The following is a 21474-nucleotide window of genomic DNA, read 5'->3' on the forward strand; positions in this document are numbered from 1 at the left end:
TAAAATGAGTACCCAGCTTATTGGGAGCAATTAGCTTACACATTATAAACTGCTTAGGGAGTGCTTAAGTGCACTGATAAGCAGTATAGAAATGTACTTCCTATTGCTAAAGACGCCGAGAGCAATAAAAGCTACACAGAATTCTACTATAAAATTGCATTTAATGAACTATTGTGGGGATTTTGTAATGTAGGCATACCTCAGGGGCTGGAGGGGAGGCCTCCAGCAGCCCCTTTTACACCCAGATCGGGGGCGCAGCAACCACACGCTGCAGCCCCGATCTGGCCTTTGCAGGGTACAAATAGGAGCCACAAAAAGAGGCCCCTTTTTGTGCCTTGCAAAGAGCATGATAGCCACGGCACCACGGCTTTACGGAACTCCTTTGGTGCTGCGTTGTGGGGGCACAGTGGCAGAGGAGTGCCATGAGCAGCACACAGCATTATGCTGCCCTGGGGGTAGAATCGGGGCATGCGTCATATGGATGTTATGCCCTGACTCCATCCCCCAAGCCGGCCTTTAAGGCTGGTCTGCACAGGGCTCCAGTTAACAAAGCCTCTGACAAAGAAGTTCTTTTTCACAAAGTGGCTTTATGCTCATTCGTCTCTCTTTTCCTCCTTTTCCTCTATCTAGCTGAATTTTTAGCAGCATTAGCAGTGGGAACATGATGAAGGAAGGCTGGACTTCATATATTTGCAGCAGCATGTTTGCAATAATAAATGCAATGAAATAAATGGAATAGAAACTTGAATCAGCAAAGAAAAGGATCCTATTGTAACTCTGTGTGGCTGCCCACAACAGGCAAGGTAAACAGCAGCTGTCTCCAGAATCTCTTCTGAGCATGCATGAACAGGAAAAGAAAGAGAAAATAGGAGCAAATAAGCCAGCCTCGTCATCATGTTAAAAAACCTCTTCCATCATGTTAAAAAAAACATAGATTTAAGATTTAACCACCAAAATGTATACCATAAGAAAAGTATGTTGAACTCCTTTGTTGTGATGCAAGAACCTATCCCTATTCTTTCCATTTCTGCCTGTAGTACTAAATGTTCTGTTAAAGTAGTAGTGCCCAGGAACATATCTATTTTATTAACAGAGGTATACCTGTACATGTATTTCAGTCCATGAGAAAGAGAGAGAGAGATGTCAATATATATAAACATCTTATATACAGAAATTATATAGAAAAGGAACATTTAAGCAGTTCTCTTCAATTTCATTTTCCCTATTCCTTTCTGGAAGTGATCACGCACAAATACGCACATGCATGAGGGGCCAAGAAGAAGCAATAACACATTCTATCAAAAGTTACCAAATTTGCCACAATTTGAGGGATGGGGAAGGGAGGCTGTAATCAGTCTGTCACAGAAAAAATAACCAAGATTTGTGTGATACCTTAAAGATTAAGGAGTTTCATTTGGCTTAAATATTCATGGACCCCATGCACCTAATGGAATAAGCTGGAATCCATAAACATTTGTACCAAATAAAAATATCTTCAAGGTACCACAAGACTCTTTGTTGAACTCAACACAAGTATTTCAGCTTGGAATCAAAGCTCTTGGTTCAAGTTTTCCTATGCATTAATAGAAAAATCTCTGCATAGTAGTACAGGCCTAAACACTATTGGTAGCCCCAACTAGAGAAGACTTATATACATTCCCCTGATTCAGTGAGACTACTTTACTTGCTACTAATACTAAGCGTCAGTCAAAAATGAGCCATAAATCATAGGTCCATAATTTGAGTCTTGTCTCTGCCGTGAACTCCCTCAGAGACTTTTGGCAAGCCACTTGCTCTCAATCCAAGAACCCAGACCCTTATAGGGTATAATAAAATCAACTTACCTTAAAATATTATTATATCGAGTACAACTACATAATGCATGTGAAACACTGAATATATATATGCTGAATATATTTATTATACTAAAAATATACCACCAGATCCATATGCATCTACAAGAACTTCACTCACAGAGATGGGATTTTCTTGCGAGAAAAAAAAAATCCATGGCCACATGAGCCAAATGTGTTTGAGATGTGAATTATTCAGGCCAAGATCATGTCTGTATTTAATCAACATTTTAAGGAGAACAATGAAAGTAATGTTATAGTAGAAGTAGGGTACTACCCATTATAGTTCACTGAAATGACAGCACTACTTTCACAAAAAAAGAACAAAAAAAGACATTCCTATGGCATGCTATATAAAAATGTCAATACATTCCTGTATTGAGGTTTGAGCATAAAATTTCCTAGCTCATGTTTATAATAAACTAAAAATTGTGAAGGCTGCCAGAATTCTTAACCACCGTTTTACAGAACAATCAATCCTCAATTCTGTTACTTCAAATATAGATTCTCAGCCATATTTACTCTAACTTACAAAAAAAACTCTCCTTTCCTCTTGCTACTGAAAGTAATATGCAAAATAATATTATGCCTGTAGGCTTACAAAATTTTGAAGTAAAATATGTTAACATCTGTTGATATACAAAGTCTTCAAAACCTGGCCACAAGTTTCTATGTATCATATGTCACGGTTTTCTATGTACAGTATCTTGTGTCATTTGTGTTATCTACGAAAGCTACAAAATTTCCTGGAATAGATCAATCAACTCAATATCATCTGCAACACATAAATAAAAAATGCCTTTCATGTCAGCTCAACTTGTCAGCTTTTTAAACACCTTATTTTATGCCATCTGTAAAGGGCATGGTAGAAATCACTGAGGAAATTATACTTCTTGGCTGCCTGACTTTTGTTAAATAGCTGTACTGTGTTCTGTAAACAGAAAATTTAATGGCATGGAGAAAAACACTGTAGGTAGAAAATTACTTTTCTTCCTTTAAAACTATACTAACAACCCACATTGCAACAGTGGTACATAGCAGTTTCAAGCCTGGACATATGTATGTGCACATGTGCATACACACACACACACACACACACACACACACACACAGAGAGAGAGAGAGAGAGATTTTGGGAAGTGCTGATAAAATAGAAATATTGAGAGACCAGTGTGGGGTAGTAGTTTGAGTGTTGGACTATGATTCTGGAGACCAGGGTTCAACATCCAGCTCAGCCATGAAACCCACTGGTTGACCTTGGGCAAGTCACATGCTTTCAGCCTCAGGAGAAGGCAATGGCAAACCTCCTCTGAACAAATCTTGCTATGCTAGGTTCACCATAGGGTTACCGTAAGTCAGAAATGACTTGAAGGCACACAAAAGCAACAAGAATATTGTAAAGAAGGGAAACAAAAAGGTAAACTTCTTAATCCAAGTTCACAAAGCAGCCTTACCAGTGAGTAAAATTACTGCCTGTGGTGACAGATGTTGGGCTAAAGCAATGAGAAACTACTCCTTGAGCATTCAAGCCATATGTCTCTCTTGGGAGGACATAATGCCACATAACTTATCTTGCATGTGCTAAACTAGACCACTACCCTCAGGCGTTGTAAAGAACCCTAATCTATTGCCAGAATTCAAATAAGGTCTAATTTCCAAGCCCCATGTTCAAAAAGAGAAGAAAAGAGGACCCAGGCAACTACTAGCCAATCACTTTGGCATGAATACCAGGAAAGGTTGTAGAACAGATAATTAAACAGTCAGTCTCTATAAAACTAAAAAGGAATGTTGTGGTTATTAAGAACCAGCATGAGTTTCTCAAAAAGAAGGCATGCCAAACTAATCTTGTCACTTTTTTAAGAGAGAGTTACAAGCTTGGTCGATCAGGGGATTGCTGTAGATTTAGCGTATCTTGATTTCAGTAAGGCTTTTGACAAAGTACCCCATGATATTCTGGCAGGCAAGCTGGTGACTTGTGCACTAAGCAGTGCTACTCTTAGGTGTATTTGTAACTGGTTGACAGACTGAACCCCCAAAGTGCTTAATTTTTCCTGGAAAGAAGTGACTAGTGAAGTGCCTCAGGGCTCTCTCCTAGCCCCGATGTTGTTCAACATCTTTATAAATGCCTTAGAAGATGGAACAGAAGGCAATCTTACCAAATTTACAGATGACACCAAATTTAGTGGGTGGGCACCTAATACTCTAGAAGACAAGAACAGAATTCAAAATGACTCTGATAGATTGGAAAGCTGGGTCAAAATTAACAAAATAAAATTCAACAGACATAAACGTAAGGTACTACATCTAGGCAGGAAAAATGAAATGCACAAATATAGGATCGGTGACCCCTGACCTCTCAGTAGAAGATATGAAAAGGATCTAGGGATCTTAGTGGACCACAGTGTGATGTGAAAGTCAAAAAAGACAATGGAATTCTAGGCTATGTTGACAAAATTACAGGGTCCAGATCAAAGGAAGTAGTAGTGCCACCAGGGACGTAGCCAAGGGGGGGATTCTTAGGGTCCGGACCCCCCTTCCATTAGAAAAATGAATGGTGTGTGCTGCTGTGCCGCCGCACCCAAGCCCCATTATAATGGTGGCACTTAGTCTGGACCCCCCCCCCCCTTTCCTAAAATCCTAGCTACATCCCTGGTGCCACTCTATTCTGCTTTGGTCAGATCTCATCTGGAAAAATGTGTCCAACCCTAGGTAACACAGTTCAAGAAAGATATTGACAAGCTGGAACTGTCCAGAGAAGGGTGATCAAGATGATCAAAGTCTGGAAACCAAACCTTATGAGGAACAACTTGGAGAGCTGGGTATGTTTAGCTTGGAGAAGAGGTGACATGATAGCCATCTTTAAATATCTGAAGAATGATCATAGAGGATGGAGTGAGCTTGTTCGCTACTGCTCCAGAAGGTACAGCATAAACCAGTGGATTCAAATTATAAGGAAGGAGATTTCACCTAAACATCAGGAAGGACATTTTTACTGTAACAGGTGTTCAACAATGGAACAGACTGCCTCAAGGGGTGGAGGAATCTCCTTCTTTGGAGGTCTGAAGGGCATCTTTCTAGAGTGCCTGAGTTGTGTATTCTGCATGGCAGGGGATTGGAGTAGACAGGCCTTGTGGTTTTTCCTAACTCTAAGAGTCCATTATTTTTTATCAAGGAGAAAGTGTGCCTGGAAAACAGCAAAGCAGCTCCAAATACACAGCACCAGAGAACAGGATGTGTCCTCCAGATGTTGTGGATTCAACTCTGATAATGCCTTGCAATTAGCTATGTTGGGTGGGGCTGAAGGGAGGGCCAGCGTTCTCCCAGCCCTGGCACTGAATGTTGGGAATTCTCTAATTTTACCTGGAGTTCCCTGTGTGTGTTTGATCCCCCGGACTCTAGATCATGTGTTAAAGATGAAGGTATTAGGGAGTGTTAAGGGCTGCAATGCTAAATATACAAGCTTGGCCACAGGTCCCAATGAAATCAATGGGAACTCTGAATAAAAGAAAAAAGGTAAACCTCTTTTTCAAGGATGAAACAGTGTTACAACACTGTAATTGTGCTTCACTACTAAGTAGCTGACTTAGCAATCTTCAGTGGCTGATGAAGTACAAACAAGAATGAGGACAAATGCATTTTCTTTTTGTTAGGAATGATGTGTTTACCTGATTGAATGTTTTGAAGGTGAATTCCTTGTATATGGCATCTCTTTCTGTGAGCTCAGACCAACCTGTAGCTTTGAGATCATATAAAACCTGGTTCCTTTCTTCTGTGGTCAGCCAATGAGACTGTGAAGACTATGGCAGGAAAGACAAAGAAAATGCATTTTAAAAAAAACCAAGCTAGAAAGTTCTGCTCCTTATCAACAGTGAGAATGTATGCCCTATCATACTGGCATGTGCGTTTACAAACAAAAGTTTCCAAGCTCTGGTCACACAGGATACACATTTCTTAAAAACTGGCTTGGGGGTCATGAACCTCAGTAGCAGCACACAATTCCTGGTGTGAATGAAAAAATTTCAGTAGTATCCAACCACTAAAAATCTGACAAGACTTAAAGCAAAAAGGGTTATAGCAAAGAAGAAAAAAGAAAAAACTCAACAGAATCAAAGAATATCCTGAACACTGCTGCAAGTGCTGCAGATGAGAAGGACTGGTAAATTACAATGACCTAAATCAGATTTACGTTGTTGCAACTTACTTTTTGTTTGTTTGTTTGTTTATTATGGATGTCAGACTTCTTATGAAATTGTTAACAGGAATGCACAGTGACTTAGCTGTAGAAAGTGAGAAAACATTCTACACATGCCCAGCAAATGCTGTAAGTGTGAGTCACAGAGACCACAAAAAAAGAAGGTATCAGGTCAACAAAATATATACACTGACAACATCTAAATTAAGACAGCTTAGCCTGTTATTCTAAACTGGCTGACTAGGGAGTAAACACCATTGGATAGAATCCAATTTGAACATATCATTCACAGACCCATTTTAACCTTTGGTGGCCACAGAGAACTTTCTATAGCAAGTTTTCAGCACTGGAGGAGGAGGCTGCAGGAGGAAATCTCAATTCTACCACAAGCCATCAATTTCAGCATTTTTGATATATGCCAATGAACACAGTAATACTTACTTCTGAATAAGTATACACAAAAAGTTCTATTAGCATTCTAAAGCTGAGGAGTTGGGAAGAGAAACTGTGGACATGATCCAGCCAGTTAAAATATTTTCAAATCCCACTTGTTTCAGTGGAAAAGAAGCATGTGCAGTTTACTTTCTCTCACTTTTTCTCATCATACCTTTTAGAAGTTCAGTGTCGGCTAGACTGTATCCAGGTGGATTCACCATCTCCAGCCCACCCTAAAAACTAAGGATATATTCAAAAAGGTCCTTTGTGTGGTATTATTATGCTAGTGATCATTGCTGGGTGATTTTAAACTACCCCAAACTTAACCAACTCATTCTAAAATGGTGGGGGGAAAGGCCTCAAATTTGTCTGGAATCCTGTCAGTGAATTGTAGTGGTGTAAGTCAGACTGACACCACAGTGACTCTTTTTTTTTTTAGAGAGGTCAGATTTTTTACAGAATTAGAGGTCAGAATTCTTTATCAACTGCATAACAAAATCACCCCCCCACACACACACTTTCTTATGTCCTGAACCAGGACATCAGTGATATTTGAGGGATCCCCAGAGGCTCTTGTGTATGGATGATGCTATGCATCTAGCCATAGGAAAATAGCTGGATACCTGTCTAATGCTCTTGCCTCTTTCCCCTGAGCAAGAAATGGAACTGTAGCTGAGAAAAGAAAGCAGGGGTGGATAGACGGGAGACTGGTAACTACATCTCCCAATGCAGGATCGTGGCTGATCATTCATAAACATACTGTTGAAATCAGAGTAGCATTTGTATGTATGTTCCTTCAAGTTGCCTGTGCCCATGAATTTCATAGGGTTTTCGTAGGCAAGGAATACCATATTCTCCCGGTATTTGTTATACAGAGGAAGTCAAATGTAATCATAAGCCTTGTTTACATGGGTATTTTACCCCAAGTTCCCCCTAGGCTCCATGTGTCCTGCTTACATAATGTGGGGCCAAACACCCAAAAAGAGTCAACTGTCTTCAAGTCGCCCACACCTGATTGAATGCTTCCTCCACCTGACCTGAAATTTACAAACACACTTTTTGCTGTGAGTTTTCAGCAACAACTGGTGACTACCTTTTTACTTGTGGTCATTATTCATTGCCCAATGCCACCACTAAAGGTGCAAGTCACTCTGAGGTAAGAACGAGGCACCCAGCATTGATAGCATGGGCATTTTGAGACTAACTGAAAGAAAAAGGTTGGCAGTATGAGCTTTCGTAGACTAAAGTCTTCTCAGATGCATATGCATACTTTTAATATATATAATTTATTATCACATAACTTTTAAGAATATAAAACAACATCTATGGGAAACTGACATAGAAATTACACAAACTAACGTACTACACAAAAGGGAATATACATGATTTCCAACTTACTAGTGGTCAATTTTAATTTTCAAAATATTCTACTGCCTCTAAGACTGTGTGTGTATAGGGTACACTTGTGCATGTTATTCCATTCTACTATTCTTCAAATCCTAAAACTGCTATTTTCCCCCAAAGCTTTCTCATAAAATCAATTATCATGTCCCACTCTTTTTTATAGACGTCCCACTCTACTCAAAATTAGCAATTTATCCATTTTAGTTTTATCAGCCATTCTTCCTGTGATGGAATATCCACATCTTTCCACTTCCGCATGTGGAGAATTCTAATAGCTGTACCCATAGACTGGACAATTCCTCCATATTTCTTCTCCATCTATTCATCCATCAGCCCCAATAAGAAAAGTTCCAGCTTTGATTGGAATTTAAACTTCAAAATGTCTTCTATAATAGACCATATCTGAGTCCAATATTTTCTGGCCTTAGCACAAGTCCACCACATGATAAATAAGTTCCCTCTTTTTTATTACATTTCCTACAAAATACATGCACTCTGAACTTTAAGAAACCTGATTTCAGTAAGTTTAGGGAAACACTTAGCCTTCTCTGTCAGAGAGCTCTGGTGCCACACAACAAACTAAAATTCCCAGGATTCCGTAGCACTGAGCTAGGGAAGTTAAAGTGGTTACAAACTGAATTATCTCTACAGAGTGTTTTGGACCTTAATCTACTTCATTAAATGCAGAATCTAATTATCAAATTCATTCATATATTCAGTATAGGCTGTGTTTGCTGACAGCCAAGGCCCTACATAACCTAGCTCCTCCTTATCTTGCAGCTCTTATCTCTTTTGACCTGCTTTTTACCTGAAATCTGTAATCTGGGAATTCTGGGCCATGTGCATGGATGGCACTATATAATGAACAACAACAACAACAACAACATATTCTAAATAAACTATTTCTTCCCGTATCCTCCAGCCATTCAATCATTACAACATTCCATCAAATATTGCTGCAAACACTATTATGAACTATCATACATTCTAATCTGGCTTTAATATCTCATTAGACATAATCTACTTTACTCTCCTTATACAATTAATTTAAAATAACCCCAAACCCTCCCATTAAGCCACTGGCCCTTCAAAGACTAAATCAATCAAGGCTATTTAAGGGCAAATTAGCATTTCAAGTATCTTTTTTTAAAAATACTAGTTACACATTTGGAGTAACTAAAAATTAAAATTCAGCTGCATACAGGAACAATGGACAATGTCTGAACCCTCAACCATATACTGTACAGTATACTGTATTTCAGAAATGGCCACTGGTTATACAAAGTATTTGTCTTGACCACCAGATGGCACTGCATTTCAAATGTGAATAGTTCCTCTTTCAAGACAAAGAAAAATAGAGGCTTTTTATTACAAAATTATCAAGACCAAAATAAACAAGACTAACATAAATAGAACTCTTAAAAAAAACAAAAAAACAAAGTCACAGTGTATAAGACAACAATATATGTATCTCGATCTTATTGCTATCCCATAATTATATTCACAATTACATTCCTGAAGCATTTTTAATGCACCAAAAATAAAGCAACTTTGCAAGGAATATAATCAGCCATCAAAATGCAGTAGACAGGAATGGAATGTTTCTCATTTCCTCAAAGTATACAGTTTAAATAATGTATTTAATATGTTTTGTTGTTGTTGTGTGCCTCCAAGTCATTTTTATGGTGACCCAGCCTAAGGCTATCCTATTTTAGGGTTTTCTTGGCATGTTTCTTCAGAGGGGGTTTGCCATTCAGTTCCTCTGAAGCTGAGAAAATGCTCAGGATCACCTAGTGGAATTTTATGTTCAAGTAGGGAACTGAACCCTGAATCTTCAGAGTTGTAGTCCAATACTAAAATCATTATGCCACACTGAATAGATATACTCAGCTATGTTGTACAATTTGGGTGGGGGGACTAGATTGGCCAAAGAAAGTTATTAGCCAGTTTAACTGCACTGTATATTTAAAGGTAGTTTTGTAAAGTCTGAAGCCCAGAACAAATTATATTTCTGACTTGTCCATTAATAATTTGTAATAATGATAATTATAATTTAATGAGGAAATTGTAATTGATCAGATCATGCACTTTCAAAAAATTAATTACTGCTCTTTAGGAGAAAATGTGCTTTTTTCTGTCTTTACTCATTCAGTGCATGTTTATATGTGTAAAGTTTTACCTATAATATATTTATAATATTATTTAAAAGTCTTCTTTCCTAGTAGAGGTAAATAAAATGTTATTGGGTCTACAGTAAAAACAGGTAAAGATGCTGGAAATAAATAGGGAGAACTGGCCATCTTTCCATTCTCTTTTCACACTGCCCTCTGAATCCTGCTTCACCTCTTTGGGGATTAAAAAGTTATAGGCATGGAAAATGGAAACACAGATGCCACTGCCCACTTGACCTCGAAATTCTTTAATGTTGATGGGAAAGGCATGAAGAACTTAAACCACAGACTGCTGAATTCAGCCAAAGTGATTCATGGAAGCAAAAACGCAGACTCAAGTGTATAAATATGCTTTATGCCTGAGGCCTTAATACCATTCAGTATTGCATTCAAAGAAGTGGGTTTCTATCCTTGGAAGCTCACGCAAAAACAAAAACCAGTTAGCCTTAAAGGTGCTAATATCGCTTCCTCCTCCCCCCCCCCCCTTCCTTCCTCCTCTTTATGTTGCAAGACAGTAAAATGGCTACTTCCAGGCTGCAATGAGTTTCCAACCTTTTGGAAGACTGTAGCTACATTGCCCAGCCACTCTTAAAGCTCCTCTTCAGACCTTTTCCTACAAGGGCAGAGTGTGGGTGGTGTCAGGCCCAGCCTGGCTGAGGACTCAGAGGAGGACTCTGAGGCTGAGCTGGAGCCTCAGCCTCAACCTGAGCCTGGCCCTAGCTCTGCCCTGAGAGCTCAAGAAGAGGCTGTGATTTAGAAGGTGGACGTGCATGTAGGGTTGCTATAACCCGGCGGGGGGCGGGAATTTCCCGCTTTTGGACCGTCTGCACAGTCACAGTACAGCTTGCCCCCTGCCCCCAGGTTTGCCCCCGCCCCGGGCTTTTTTATTGCGCCGCTATGACAGCGCCTTTGGCCGCTCTTGTGGCCGCCACCGCCGCCACCACCAATGCAGTTGTCGCTGTGTGGTGGCCTGCCTGTGGCTGCTCCTCTGGCCGCCACCGCCACCACGGTTCGGTAGGTGCTCCAGCGCGCCCACACTCCCAGTATTTAATTTTCCCGGGCGCGCTGGAGGAGCACCTACTATTGGCTGGCAGGCTGGCCAATAGCGGAACAGCCCGCCCCCTGCTTCAGGAGTCTATGACTGCTGGCAGGGGGTGGGGCTGTTCCAGCTCTCTGCCCTCATTGGCCGCCCAGGTTAAAGAGGAGGAGCTCTCCTCAGTTTACTTCCTGGGCCGGTGAGCGGCGAAGGACTGAGGAGGAGGGCACCGGGCAGCCCCCGCCGCAGCAACAAAAGCGGCAGCCGACACAGCAGCAGCAGCCAAAGGGAGAGGAGAGGACCAAAAGTAGGCCTCTGGGCAGGGGGGGGGGACGTTTTTGGCTAGCTGTGTGAGTGTGAATCAATTTGCAAAGGGACCTTCCACGTTTATCATCATCATCATCATCATCATCCAAAGGCCTAGCTGTGTGAGTGTGAATCAGTTTGCAAAGGGACCTTCCATGATTATCAATATTATTATTATTAGCATGCAAAGAGCTAGCTGTGTGAATCAGTTTGCAAAGGGACCTAACATGATTATCATCATTATTGTTGTTGTTGTTATGCAAAGAGCTAGCTGTGTGAGTCAGTTTGCAAATGCCCAAATGTGCTTCGTGTGTGTTTTGGAATGGGGGAGGGGGGGTGGCCAGAAAGGGAAGTACATTTCTGCCATCTGTCTAGGAATAATGCCAAAATGTCCTCCATTTTGATCATGCCTAAGAAACATGCATTTAGATTAACAATTTTTTTTAAAAAATCATAATTTTTTCGCATGTCCTCCATTTTTATAAAATGTGTCCTACATTTGAAAATATTGCCCTACATTTGTCCCGGTTTGGAGGTCCAGACTTATGGCAACCCTACGTGCATGTCTCCATCTGTCATCCATGCAATATTTGGAGGCCTAAAGAAACTATGAAACTACTAAAGATACTAAAGATACATGTACAGGCAGAACAGAGAGCATGTGACTGAATGGTTTGAGTGAAAGAATGGAAATGCATCTCCAAGTAGAAATAATGCAGTTTGAGACCACTACATTATTCTCCATCCTACAGAATCCTGGGCATTGTAATTTGGTGAAGTACCAGAGCTCTCTGACAGACCAGCCTGAATACCTCACCAAACTACAAATCCCAGGATTCCATAGGATGGTGCTACAGCACTTAAAATAGTGTCAAACTGCATTATTCCTACAGTGTAGATGCATTCTAGGGGCTTGTTCCCACTATGATTTAAACCAATTTGCTGATCAGTTATATGTGCCTCGTTCACACTGGAAATGGTTTCAGATCCAACTGCATTCAATTTCAATCATGCAGAATCGAGGTGAAGCATGGCAAATGCAAAAGAATCACTTTTTGTGAAAACGGATCATTTGGTGGTTCTTTTGAAAAGAATCGGTTCGCAATTATGTTCAAGCGTGTTCAACAAATGGAAACGACCATTTGGATCTGAATCCATTGCACTGGGGGGGACTATGGAAGGGGGTTGGCAGAGGGGTATAACCCATCCCACCCCAAGTTTTGGGGAAATCTGGCCAGGTGACAAAGTTAGGAGTACAAAAAACATGAAGGGTTATGTATTACGGAATATAGAGAGCCAGCGTGGCATAGTGGTTTGAGTGTTGGCAGAGACCCCCCCCAAAAGTGGCAGGTACCCCAGCCAAACTTTGGGGAAGGGGCGACCCAAGACACACACACCCAGGAGAAGTCAGAAACCCAGAGGAATTGGGGACATCCTTATAAGACCCCCCAAAAGCAGTACCGCTCATTTCTATCCATGCCAAGGGGTTCCCCCCTTCCCTTTCCCACTCACCACCTAGTGACAATCATGTCAAAAAAGACACAAATTCATGGAATAATTAAATAATACACTTCCATAGTGGGAACTACGCATCGGCCTGAATCAATTCAGCAGTCCAGTGTCAATGCAACTTGCAAAGCGGGTTAAATGCAAATGGGAATGAGCCCTAGGACTCCAGGATTCCAATCCCCACTCAGCCATGAAAACCTACTGAGTGGCCTTGGGCTAGTCTCTCTCTCTCTCAGCCTCAAAGGAAGGGAATGACAAACCCTCTCCAAGGAAATCTTGCCTAGAAAAACCCAATATAAATTCGCCGTATGTCAGAGTTAACAACAGACTGACCAAATTAATGCATGGGAATATATTCTGGCTTCCTAGATTATTTCAAATATTTTTATATTTATTTAACAGTCTTTAAACTAGGCATGTGGAAGAATGCAATCATTAATTCATGGGTCAAGATTAGCCATTTCAGTGGTTTATCAAATGCTGACATTTCAATGTCCAGACACTGTTTGCCTTTGCTATTTCACAATTCAACTCCCCCCTTCAACATTTCTGCTCAGGAAAATCATATCAGGCTAGTAGTCCAATATATTTACTTGAAAATACTCTCTTGCATGGCAGCCATCAATGAATTAACTCCCCCAATTCAAGGGACAGGAGTAGCATTTTTCTTTCTTTTTTAAGATACAAAATGGCACAGAATTGCTATGCGATATGGGCTGCATCTACACTGCAGAATTAATGCAGTTTGACACCGCATTAACTGCCAGGGCTCAATGCTATACTATTCTAGAATTTGTAGTTTAGTGATATATTTAGACTTGCCTGTCAGAGAGGTCTGATGCCACAAAAATCCCAGGATTGCACAGGATGGAGTCATGGCAGCTAAAGCGGTCTCAAAATCCTGCAGTATGGCAGCAGCCTTATTCATACTCTGAGATTTTCAAACTCCAACCCTAACTTTATTCTAGCCAAGTGTGAATTTTGCTAATTCAGAGATCATTCAGACAACCCCTATAGAAAATTTTGGCAATGCAAATGCATCAGAAATGCTTTACTAAAAGAGGTCTAGATCACTTCTATCATAAAGAATATGTAGGGGGGATTTTATCACCAAAGATGCTCAGGCTTTTAGGACAGCAGAAAATGAACTACGGCAAACAACGCCTGATGTTAACACTTATCTGAAGCACTATCATACTGCTAACATAGTGGTGGTGTATACGACCTCATAACAAATATTTAAAGTAGCTTTACTGATTCAGAAAATTTCAAAATAAGGTTTCCAGGCTTTGTGGATGTTGAAAATCTACTGAAACAGAAACCAGATTTTAAAAAAACAAACACTGATCCCAAAGCCACAGCTGTAAAGTTACTACAAAGGCTATATATCTGTGTGTGTGATGAACTAAGTAGGGAAGGGTTTTTTATTATAAACTATTTCTATTTCTTTCTTTAGATTTATATTTTATAGACTTGTTAAAAATGAATAAAAAATATTTAAAATGATAAAATTCAATGCCAAGAAATGTTTTGTTATGTACCCAGTATTAATTAGGTAAATATACAAAAAGAGTATATCAGTATTTTTATTTAATAAAATTATTCTGATAGTCATGGGGTAGTTAGTGGTCAACAAGGGTCTAGGGCAGAACAACAGACAGTCACTCCCTGACCACTGGAAATTCTGATAAACTCTCCCTATGTTGTCATCCCACTACCTGAATGTTCAAAATCCAGGGTTATCAGGGCTGAAAATGTCTTTTACAAAATAATAAAAGCTGAAATCTTCAGAATGCTGAAATTTATACTCAGTACTATGTATTGTACTATATATTGAGAGTCAGTGGTTTGAGTGTTGGACTACGACTCTGGAAACCAGTGTTCAAATCCCATGTAAACCCACCTTGGGCAAATGAAATGATACTCTCTCAGCCTTAAAGGATGGTAATGGTAAACCTGCTCTGAAGAAACTTGCCAAAAAAAAAAAAAACCCAAACCCATGATAGAGGGCCACCTTAGGGTCACCCTAAGTCAGAAATGACTTGAAGGCACCATCACAACTATATAAACTAGCTCCTAAGTATCCTAAAGGCTTGAAACCCTGTCTGATATTTTCACTGATTCCTTCTTTTCCTTAAAACCACTTTGCACCATCTCCCATGCTATTCCAGAGGACTCCTCACATTTCCAGAGCTGATTTTCAGAGGTGTAAAGACACTAGACCCTGTCTGATCTTGGAAACTAAGCAGGGCCAGCCTGGTTAGTCTTTGAAAAAGTGACCTTAAAAATATACCATGTGCTATAGGCCAGTGATGGTGAACTTTTTAGAGTCCGGGTGCCCAAATGCGAAGACGTTCCCCCGCCAGGTGTCACCAGGGGGAAGGACTTCCAGGGGTAGGACTTCTACCTTCGGGGGGGGGGGGCAGGACTCCCAGGGGTGGGACTTCCCCAGAGACAGCTGAAGACCCGGGAGAGCAGGAAGAGGCGTGCACCTGTTCATCCTCTTCCCTGACCTCCTGTGCCTTTAACTTCTCTGGAGAGGCAGCTGAAGGGACGGGAGGGCAGGGGAAGCAGAGGAAGAGGTGTGCACCTGTTCCTCCTATTCCCCCACCCTCCCATCTCTCCACATGCCCTCCAAAATGGGACCTCCAACGAAGGTAAAACAATTTTTTCTTCTTAAATTTGGACTGAATTTATATATTTTCCCTCTATACCACCAAAATGTTCCTGATGCAAAAACATGGAGTCTTCTTGAGGAGCCCATTGTTCTTTGCCTACAAAGAGGCTTGTGACCTCACTGGAATGGGGACATACTGGGTTGCAAATAAGGGGTCCCTGTTGAGATGCAAATGGACTTTAAATTTCCTGGACTTTGAAAATCTCCCTACTGCTACATGGTCAGGAGGAGGAGCCTGCCTGCACAAAATATATCCTCCCCAGTATACTATCTTTACTAAGGACTGAATCAACATGCAGGCATCTGACTAACATCTCCAATGCTTTTTTTTTCAATGTGAAGTCGAAGGCTTTCATGGCCGGCATCCATGGTTTTTTGTGGGTTTTTGGGGCTATGTGTTCTAGAAGCATTTCTTCCTGACGTTTCACCAGCATCTGTGGCTTGCATCTTCAAAACGTCAGGAAGAAACTCTTCTAGAGCATGGCCACATAGCCCGAAAAACCCTCAAAAAAACATGTTTCCCCCCCTCTTGTTTGGTTGTAACATCTTGCCTGATAAAGAAGCCCATGGAGCTTCGAAAGCTTGCAACAAGTATAATGTGCATTTCGGTTGGCCAATAAAGGTATCACTGATAGATTTTTACACATGTCATTGGTTTGCCACCACAGCTGTCTGCTATATTCTGAGGAAGGAACTGGCATTACTTACCTATGAAATTCATGTGGTTACCATAAATTGACAGATGACTTGAAGTGAGACACACACAAACACACTATAATCCATGCTTGCCCACCACAACGTTATACACACACACATACACGCACATATATTAGTTTGCTAAGGATGAATGTGTTCTGAAAAGAATTGGTGTAAAAAATTAAACTCTTAGTTCTGCACAAGTGTATATTATGTACCTCAAGATCACAGATGGGCAAAGTAAAGCCTGCAAGCTGCATGTAGGCAATAGCCACCCCTCTGGTCAAAAATAATGGGGGGGGGGGCAGAATGCTTCAGAATGCCCACATTCCCTGCAAATGAATTATATGGGGTAAGGGGGGATTTCTACCACATTTGTGGCCATTTGCCCTCCTAGGGGTCAACAACAATTTTTACAAAAAAAATTCCCAAAATTGTTTTGCCTTGAATTGCTCCAAAATGTCCACTAGGGGGCGTGGGTTTGCATAGAATCATGGAGTTGGAAGAGTCCTCATGGAAGTTCCTCCTAATGTTGAGCATAGTCTCTGCAGCTGCAGAAAACAAGCTTGCTCCATCCTCAATATGACATCCCTTCAGATACTTAAACAGGGCTATCATATCACCTATTAACTTTCTCTTCTTCAGCTCCCTAAGGTGCTTTCTGCACCGGCATTTGGGAAGTCCGGAGGACGTCCCATTTTAAAAAAGGGGCGTCTCTTATAGACGCCCCTGGGCCTAGTACGGACTCTGTCCGTACAAGATGGCGCCGGCCCTTCTACATGGCCAGCGCCATCTTTGCGTATCGGACGCTGAGCGTCCGTACGCGTCGCGTCCCTTGTGACGTAGCGAGTGCGCCCCTAGCGCCTCGCTACGTCACAAACGCGACTTGAAAAGAAGCTCCATTTTGGAGCTTCTTTTTCAGTCCGCAGGGGAGCCGCGCCGTGTGGAGGCTCCGGCTCCCCCACGGACTAACCGGCGGCGGCGGCAGACCGCCGCAAAGCGGCGGTCTGTACCCCGCCATAGTCTCTCCTTATAGGTCATGGTTTCCAGACCCTTCACCATTTTGGTGACCCTCCTCTGGACACGCTCCAACTTGTCAATATCCTTTTTGAATTGCAGTGCCCAGAACTGGACACCGTATTCTAGGTGAGTCCTGACCAAAGCACAATTGAGTGGCACTATTAATTCCCTAGATCTAGACCAGTGGTCCCCAAACAGTGTCCTTGAAGAGATTTTGAACTTCAGGTCCCAGAAGCCTCAGTCACGTTGGCCAATAGTCTGGGATTCTGGGAGCTGAAGTCCAAAATCCCTTAAAGAGCACAGTTTGGGGACCACTCGTCTAGATACTATACTTCTATTGATGCAGCCTAGAATCACACTGGCCTTTTTAGCTGCCGTATCACATTGTTGACTCATGTTCAACTTGTGGTCTACAAAGACTCCTAGATCCCTTTTAACATGTAGACTTTAAACTGAGGAGATGCCTTTTTGAAGCCCAAAACATGGTGTTTGGGGGAAAACAATAATCATTTGGGAGGGAAGCAGGAGCAGGTATGGCCCTTCAAAGTCTTCTAGGGGCCTAGTGAGGCCTCCTAGTTTCCCACAGCTGCCCACTCCTGATTCAGATAAAAAGTCCTAATTATATCCTTAATTTAATCTAATCTGCCCTTCTGTTTCTACTAGCAATGTATGTGTTATAAAATGTCAATATTTTGAGTTATGAGCACATTACTGTAGGTTTTAAAAGTAATACTAAAGCTAAGATTCAGACTTGGAATGGGGGTGGCCTTTGGATTAAAAATTCAGATCAACAGTGCATTTTACTAGGTGAATATAGGAGAATTGCTTTCTCAGCCTTCCATCATATGGTTGTGAGAATAAAATGGGGGAAATATATCTGCTACACTGAGCTCTGTTGAGGATGGGTGAACTATTAATGTAGAAATTCTTACCTTAAGCACCATTGGTCATGCAAACAGCACTAATAATAATTTCCCATTGTCCCTTATTTCATTATATCATGCCATCCCGTTACTCTAAGTGTTCACCATTTAAGATTATGCAGTACTGACAAGCTTGTGTTGGTGCTGTTGTATTCCTTCAAGTCGTTTTCAACTTATGGCGACCCAAAGGTGAACATATCATGGGGTTTTCTTGGCAAGTTTCTTCAAATGGGGTTTGTCACGGTCTTCTTTTGAGGCTGTGGCAGGGTGACCAGATGTCATAACCACAAGGAGGACAAGGAACCACAAAATGTAGCACATTCAAGAAAAATGTAGGCCATTACAAAATAAAAGCTAAAACACTCATGTAGATGTAGATTGATGCTTCTTAGTCATGCTCAAAATAGAGGACATTCAAATTAGGCCAAATTAAGTCACCACAAATAGCAGGTGACTGTGGGTCCTTCAGAAATGTAATGGATGCTACTCTGAATATGAGACAGCCACTGTGGCCTAGTGGTTTCAGTGCTGGACTGTGCCCCTGCAGACCAGAGTTTGATTCCTGGCCAGGGAAGCCCACCTTGGGCATGTCACACTCTCTCAGCCTCCTCAGGGGAAGGCAAGGGGAAACCTCCTCTGATGAAGCCTGCCAAGTCAACCCCAGGAGAGGCTCCTGGCCTTAGGGTCACTATAAGTAGGAAGCGACTTGAGGGCACCACCCCATGACCCCACACACAGCTCTGTATATTCCTTGCCTAAGAAAACCCTATGAAGTTCATGGGGTGGCCATATGTCGAAAGGGGACCCCATCAGGGTGACTAGAGGTCCTCCTTTTCCAGGACATCTCCTACATTTCAGCCTTCTGCCCAGGAGGCATTCCCAAATGTCCTCCATTTTGAGCAAGGATTAAGAAGCACGAATTTACCTTTATACTAGTGCATTTAGCTTTTATTCTCTGTCCAGGAGGCATTCCTAAATGCCCTCCATTTTGGGCAGGGACTAAGAAGCACAGATGTACTCTTGATACTGGTGCTTTTAGCTTTCCTTTTGGCCATGTGCCCCATTTTCCTCAAATGTCTTACATTTTGTGGACATGCACAGTCCCTCCTCCTCCTCCTGCTGCTGCTGCTCTCTCTCCCTCCATCCCTCCCTCCCAGCCTCAGCCTCTCACCATGGCGGAGAGCTCCCTCAGGCCTGCTGCAGCCAGGAGCAGCCTTCTCAATCTCAGCCCTCCTCCTCCTGCTGCTGCTGCTGCTGCTGCCAGGCCCAGCATGGCTCCAGGCCGCGCCTCCCGCTGGATGGAAGAGAGGCGGAAGCCCCAGCCAAGGAGGCCCCCCACTGCAGTTCTACATACAGTACAGTGCTCAGAGCTGGCTAAGTAACTCAATGGTCCCAAAACTGTGGGCCCTTTGAGAGCCTTTGGACTTCATCTCCCAGAAGCCTCAGCCATGTTGGCCAATAGTCTGGGATTCTGGGAGTTGAAGTCCAAAAACTCTTAAAGGGCATCGTTTGGGGACCACTGAACTCTTTGGAAACAGGCAAAGGTGATTCAGCCTTCACCTCTTCATTCTCACTCGCTGTTCCCCAAACTCTGCTCTTTAAGGGGTTTTGGACTCCAGCTCCCAGAATCCCACACTATTGGCCAACATGGCTGAGGCTTCTGGGAAATGAAGTCCAAATCTCTTAAAGGGCCCACAGTTTACTGTAATTAAGCATTTTTCTTATTATTAAGATTTATTTATAAATTATAAATTGACATGGTATGATCGTACATATAATCAATTAAAATAGATAAAATAAACCAGCCTATGGTATACATTCTACGAAAAATAATTAAACATGATGCATATCACATTCAAAGAATAAAATATAGCAAATGTAAATACTATAAATGCTAGCTCTGTGCAAGGAATACTGTAATTAAGCATTATTATTATTATTATTATTATTATTATTATTGACTTCATTTCCCAGAAGCCTCAGCCCTGTTGGCCAGTAGCTAGGATTCTGGGAGTTGAAGTCCAAAATCCCTTAAAGAGCACAGTTTGGTGACCACTATGTCTGGACTGGATACTGAGAGGGAGCGATCAGGCAGACCCAGCAACATCGGGGGTACTGTCTGAGGAAGAGGCCCCTCCCTCCTCAACTGTCATCTTGGCTCAGAGGGAGGCGATAGGCAGACCCAGCAACATCAGGGACTGCCTGAAGGAAGGGCCCCTCCCTCCTCAACTGTCATCTTGGCCTCAGAGGGAGAGATCAGGCAGACCCGCAACATCAGGGCACTGCCTGAAGGAAGAGGCCCTTCCCTCCTCAACTGTCATCTGGCCTCAGAGAGAGCGATCAGGCAGACCCAGCAACATCAGGGACTGTTGAAGGAAGAGACCCTTCCCTCCTCAACGGTCATCTTGGCCTCGAGGGAGCGATCAGGCAGACCCAGCAACATCAGGGACTATCTGGAGGCCCCTCCCTCCTCAACTGTCATCTTGGCCTCAGAGGGAGCGATCAGGCAGACCCAGCAACATCAGGGACTGCCTGAAGGACGAGACTTCTCCCTCCTTTGTCACATTGTATTTGTATTATATTCAATTTTTACTGTACACCGCTATGATCATTGCGGAATAGCGGTCTATAAATAAAACGTATTATTATTATTATTATTATTATTATTATTATTATTATTATTATTATTACTCATAAGAATATCATCAGATGGTCATACACACATTTACTTTGCTCAGGATACAACTAGAATACAGAATTGTTTGTCACATCTAGGGAGACACTTGGATGAGCTGGGTTTTGCTGGTGTTTCCTAGGTCTAACAAGATGCAATCTGCACTGCAGAAATAATCCGTTTTGACACCGCTTTAGCTGCTCTGTCTCCATACTATGGGATTCTGGGAACTGTGGCTTGTTGTTGGGAGCTCTGGTGCCCAGAATTCCCTCCTGGGTGCTTGGCAGAAGGCAGGGAAAGGCAGCCAGGGGGGGAGGCAAAGGGGCATTATGTTAAGTGTTGTTGGGTGCCCATGTTTTTATGAGCATTGGGTTACTGGAAGGAAAACTGGGTCCAAAACACACAGCAGAAATAATCCAGTTTGAGACCGCTTTTACTCCCCTGGCTCAGTGCTAGGGAGTCCTGGGAACTGTAGTTTGTTGCAGCAATGGAGCTCTGTGACAGAGGAGGCTAAGTGTCTCTCCCAAAAGTAAAGTTCCCAGGACTTCCTAGCACTGACCCAGGGCAGTTAAAGTGGT

General features: G+C 42.1%; 1 protein-coding gene across 2 annotated transcripts in view; it reads right to left on the reverse strand.

The window, feature by feature from the left end:
• PCBD2 (pterin-4 alpha-carbinolamine dehydratase 2) overlaps positions 1–19656 on the reverse strand; it is a 59798-nt gene extending 40142 nt beyond the window's left edge. Inside the window, exons 1-2 of one of the 2 annotated variants that reach the window (XM_042453635.1) lie at positions 19394–19650; positions 5519–5650 (exon numbers count right to left, since the gene is read on the reverse strand). In XM_042453635.1, coding sequence (XP_042309569.1) covers positions 5519–5650; positions 19394–19495 — 234 coding nt within the window. In that variant the 5' untranslated portion in view covers positions 19496–19650. Of the gene's footprint in view, positions 1–5518; positions 5651–19393 lie in introns of both variants that reach the window. The other variant, XM_042453636.1, reaches the window with a different exon arrangement.
• Positions 19657–21474: the final 1818 nt, after the last annotated feature.

The sequence above is a fragment of the Sceloporus undulatus genome, chromosome 2, assembly GCF_019175285.1.
Source record: "Sceloporus undulatus isolate JIND9_A2432 ecotype Alabama chromosome 2, SceUnd_v1.1, whole genome shotgun sequence".
NCBI classification, from domain to species: domain Eukaryota; kingdom Metazoa; phylum Chordata; class Lepidosauria; order Squamata; family Phrynosomatidae; genus Sceloporus; species Sceloporus undulatus.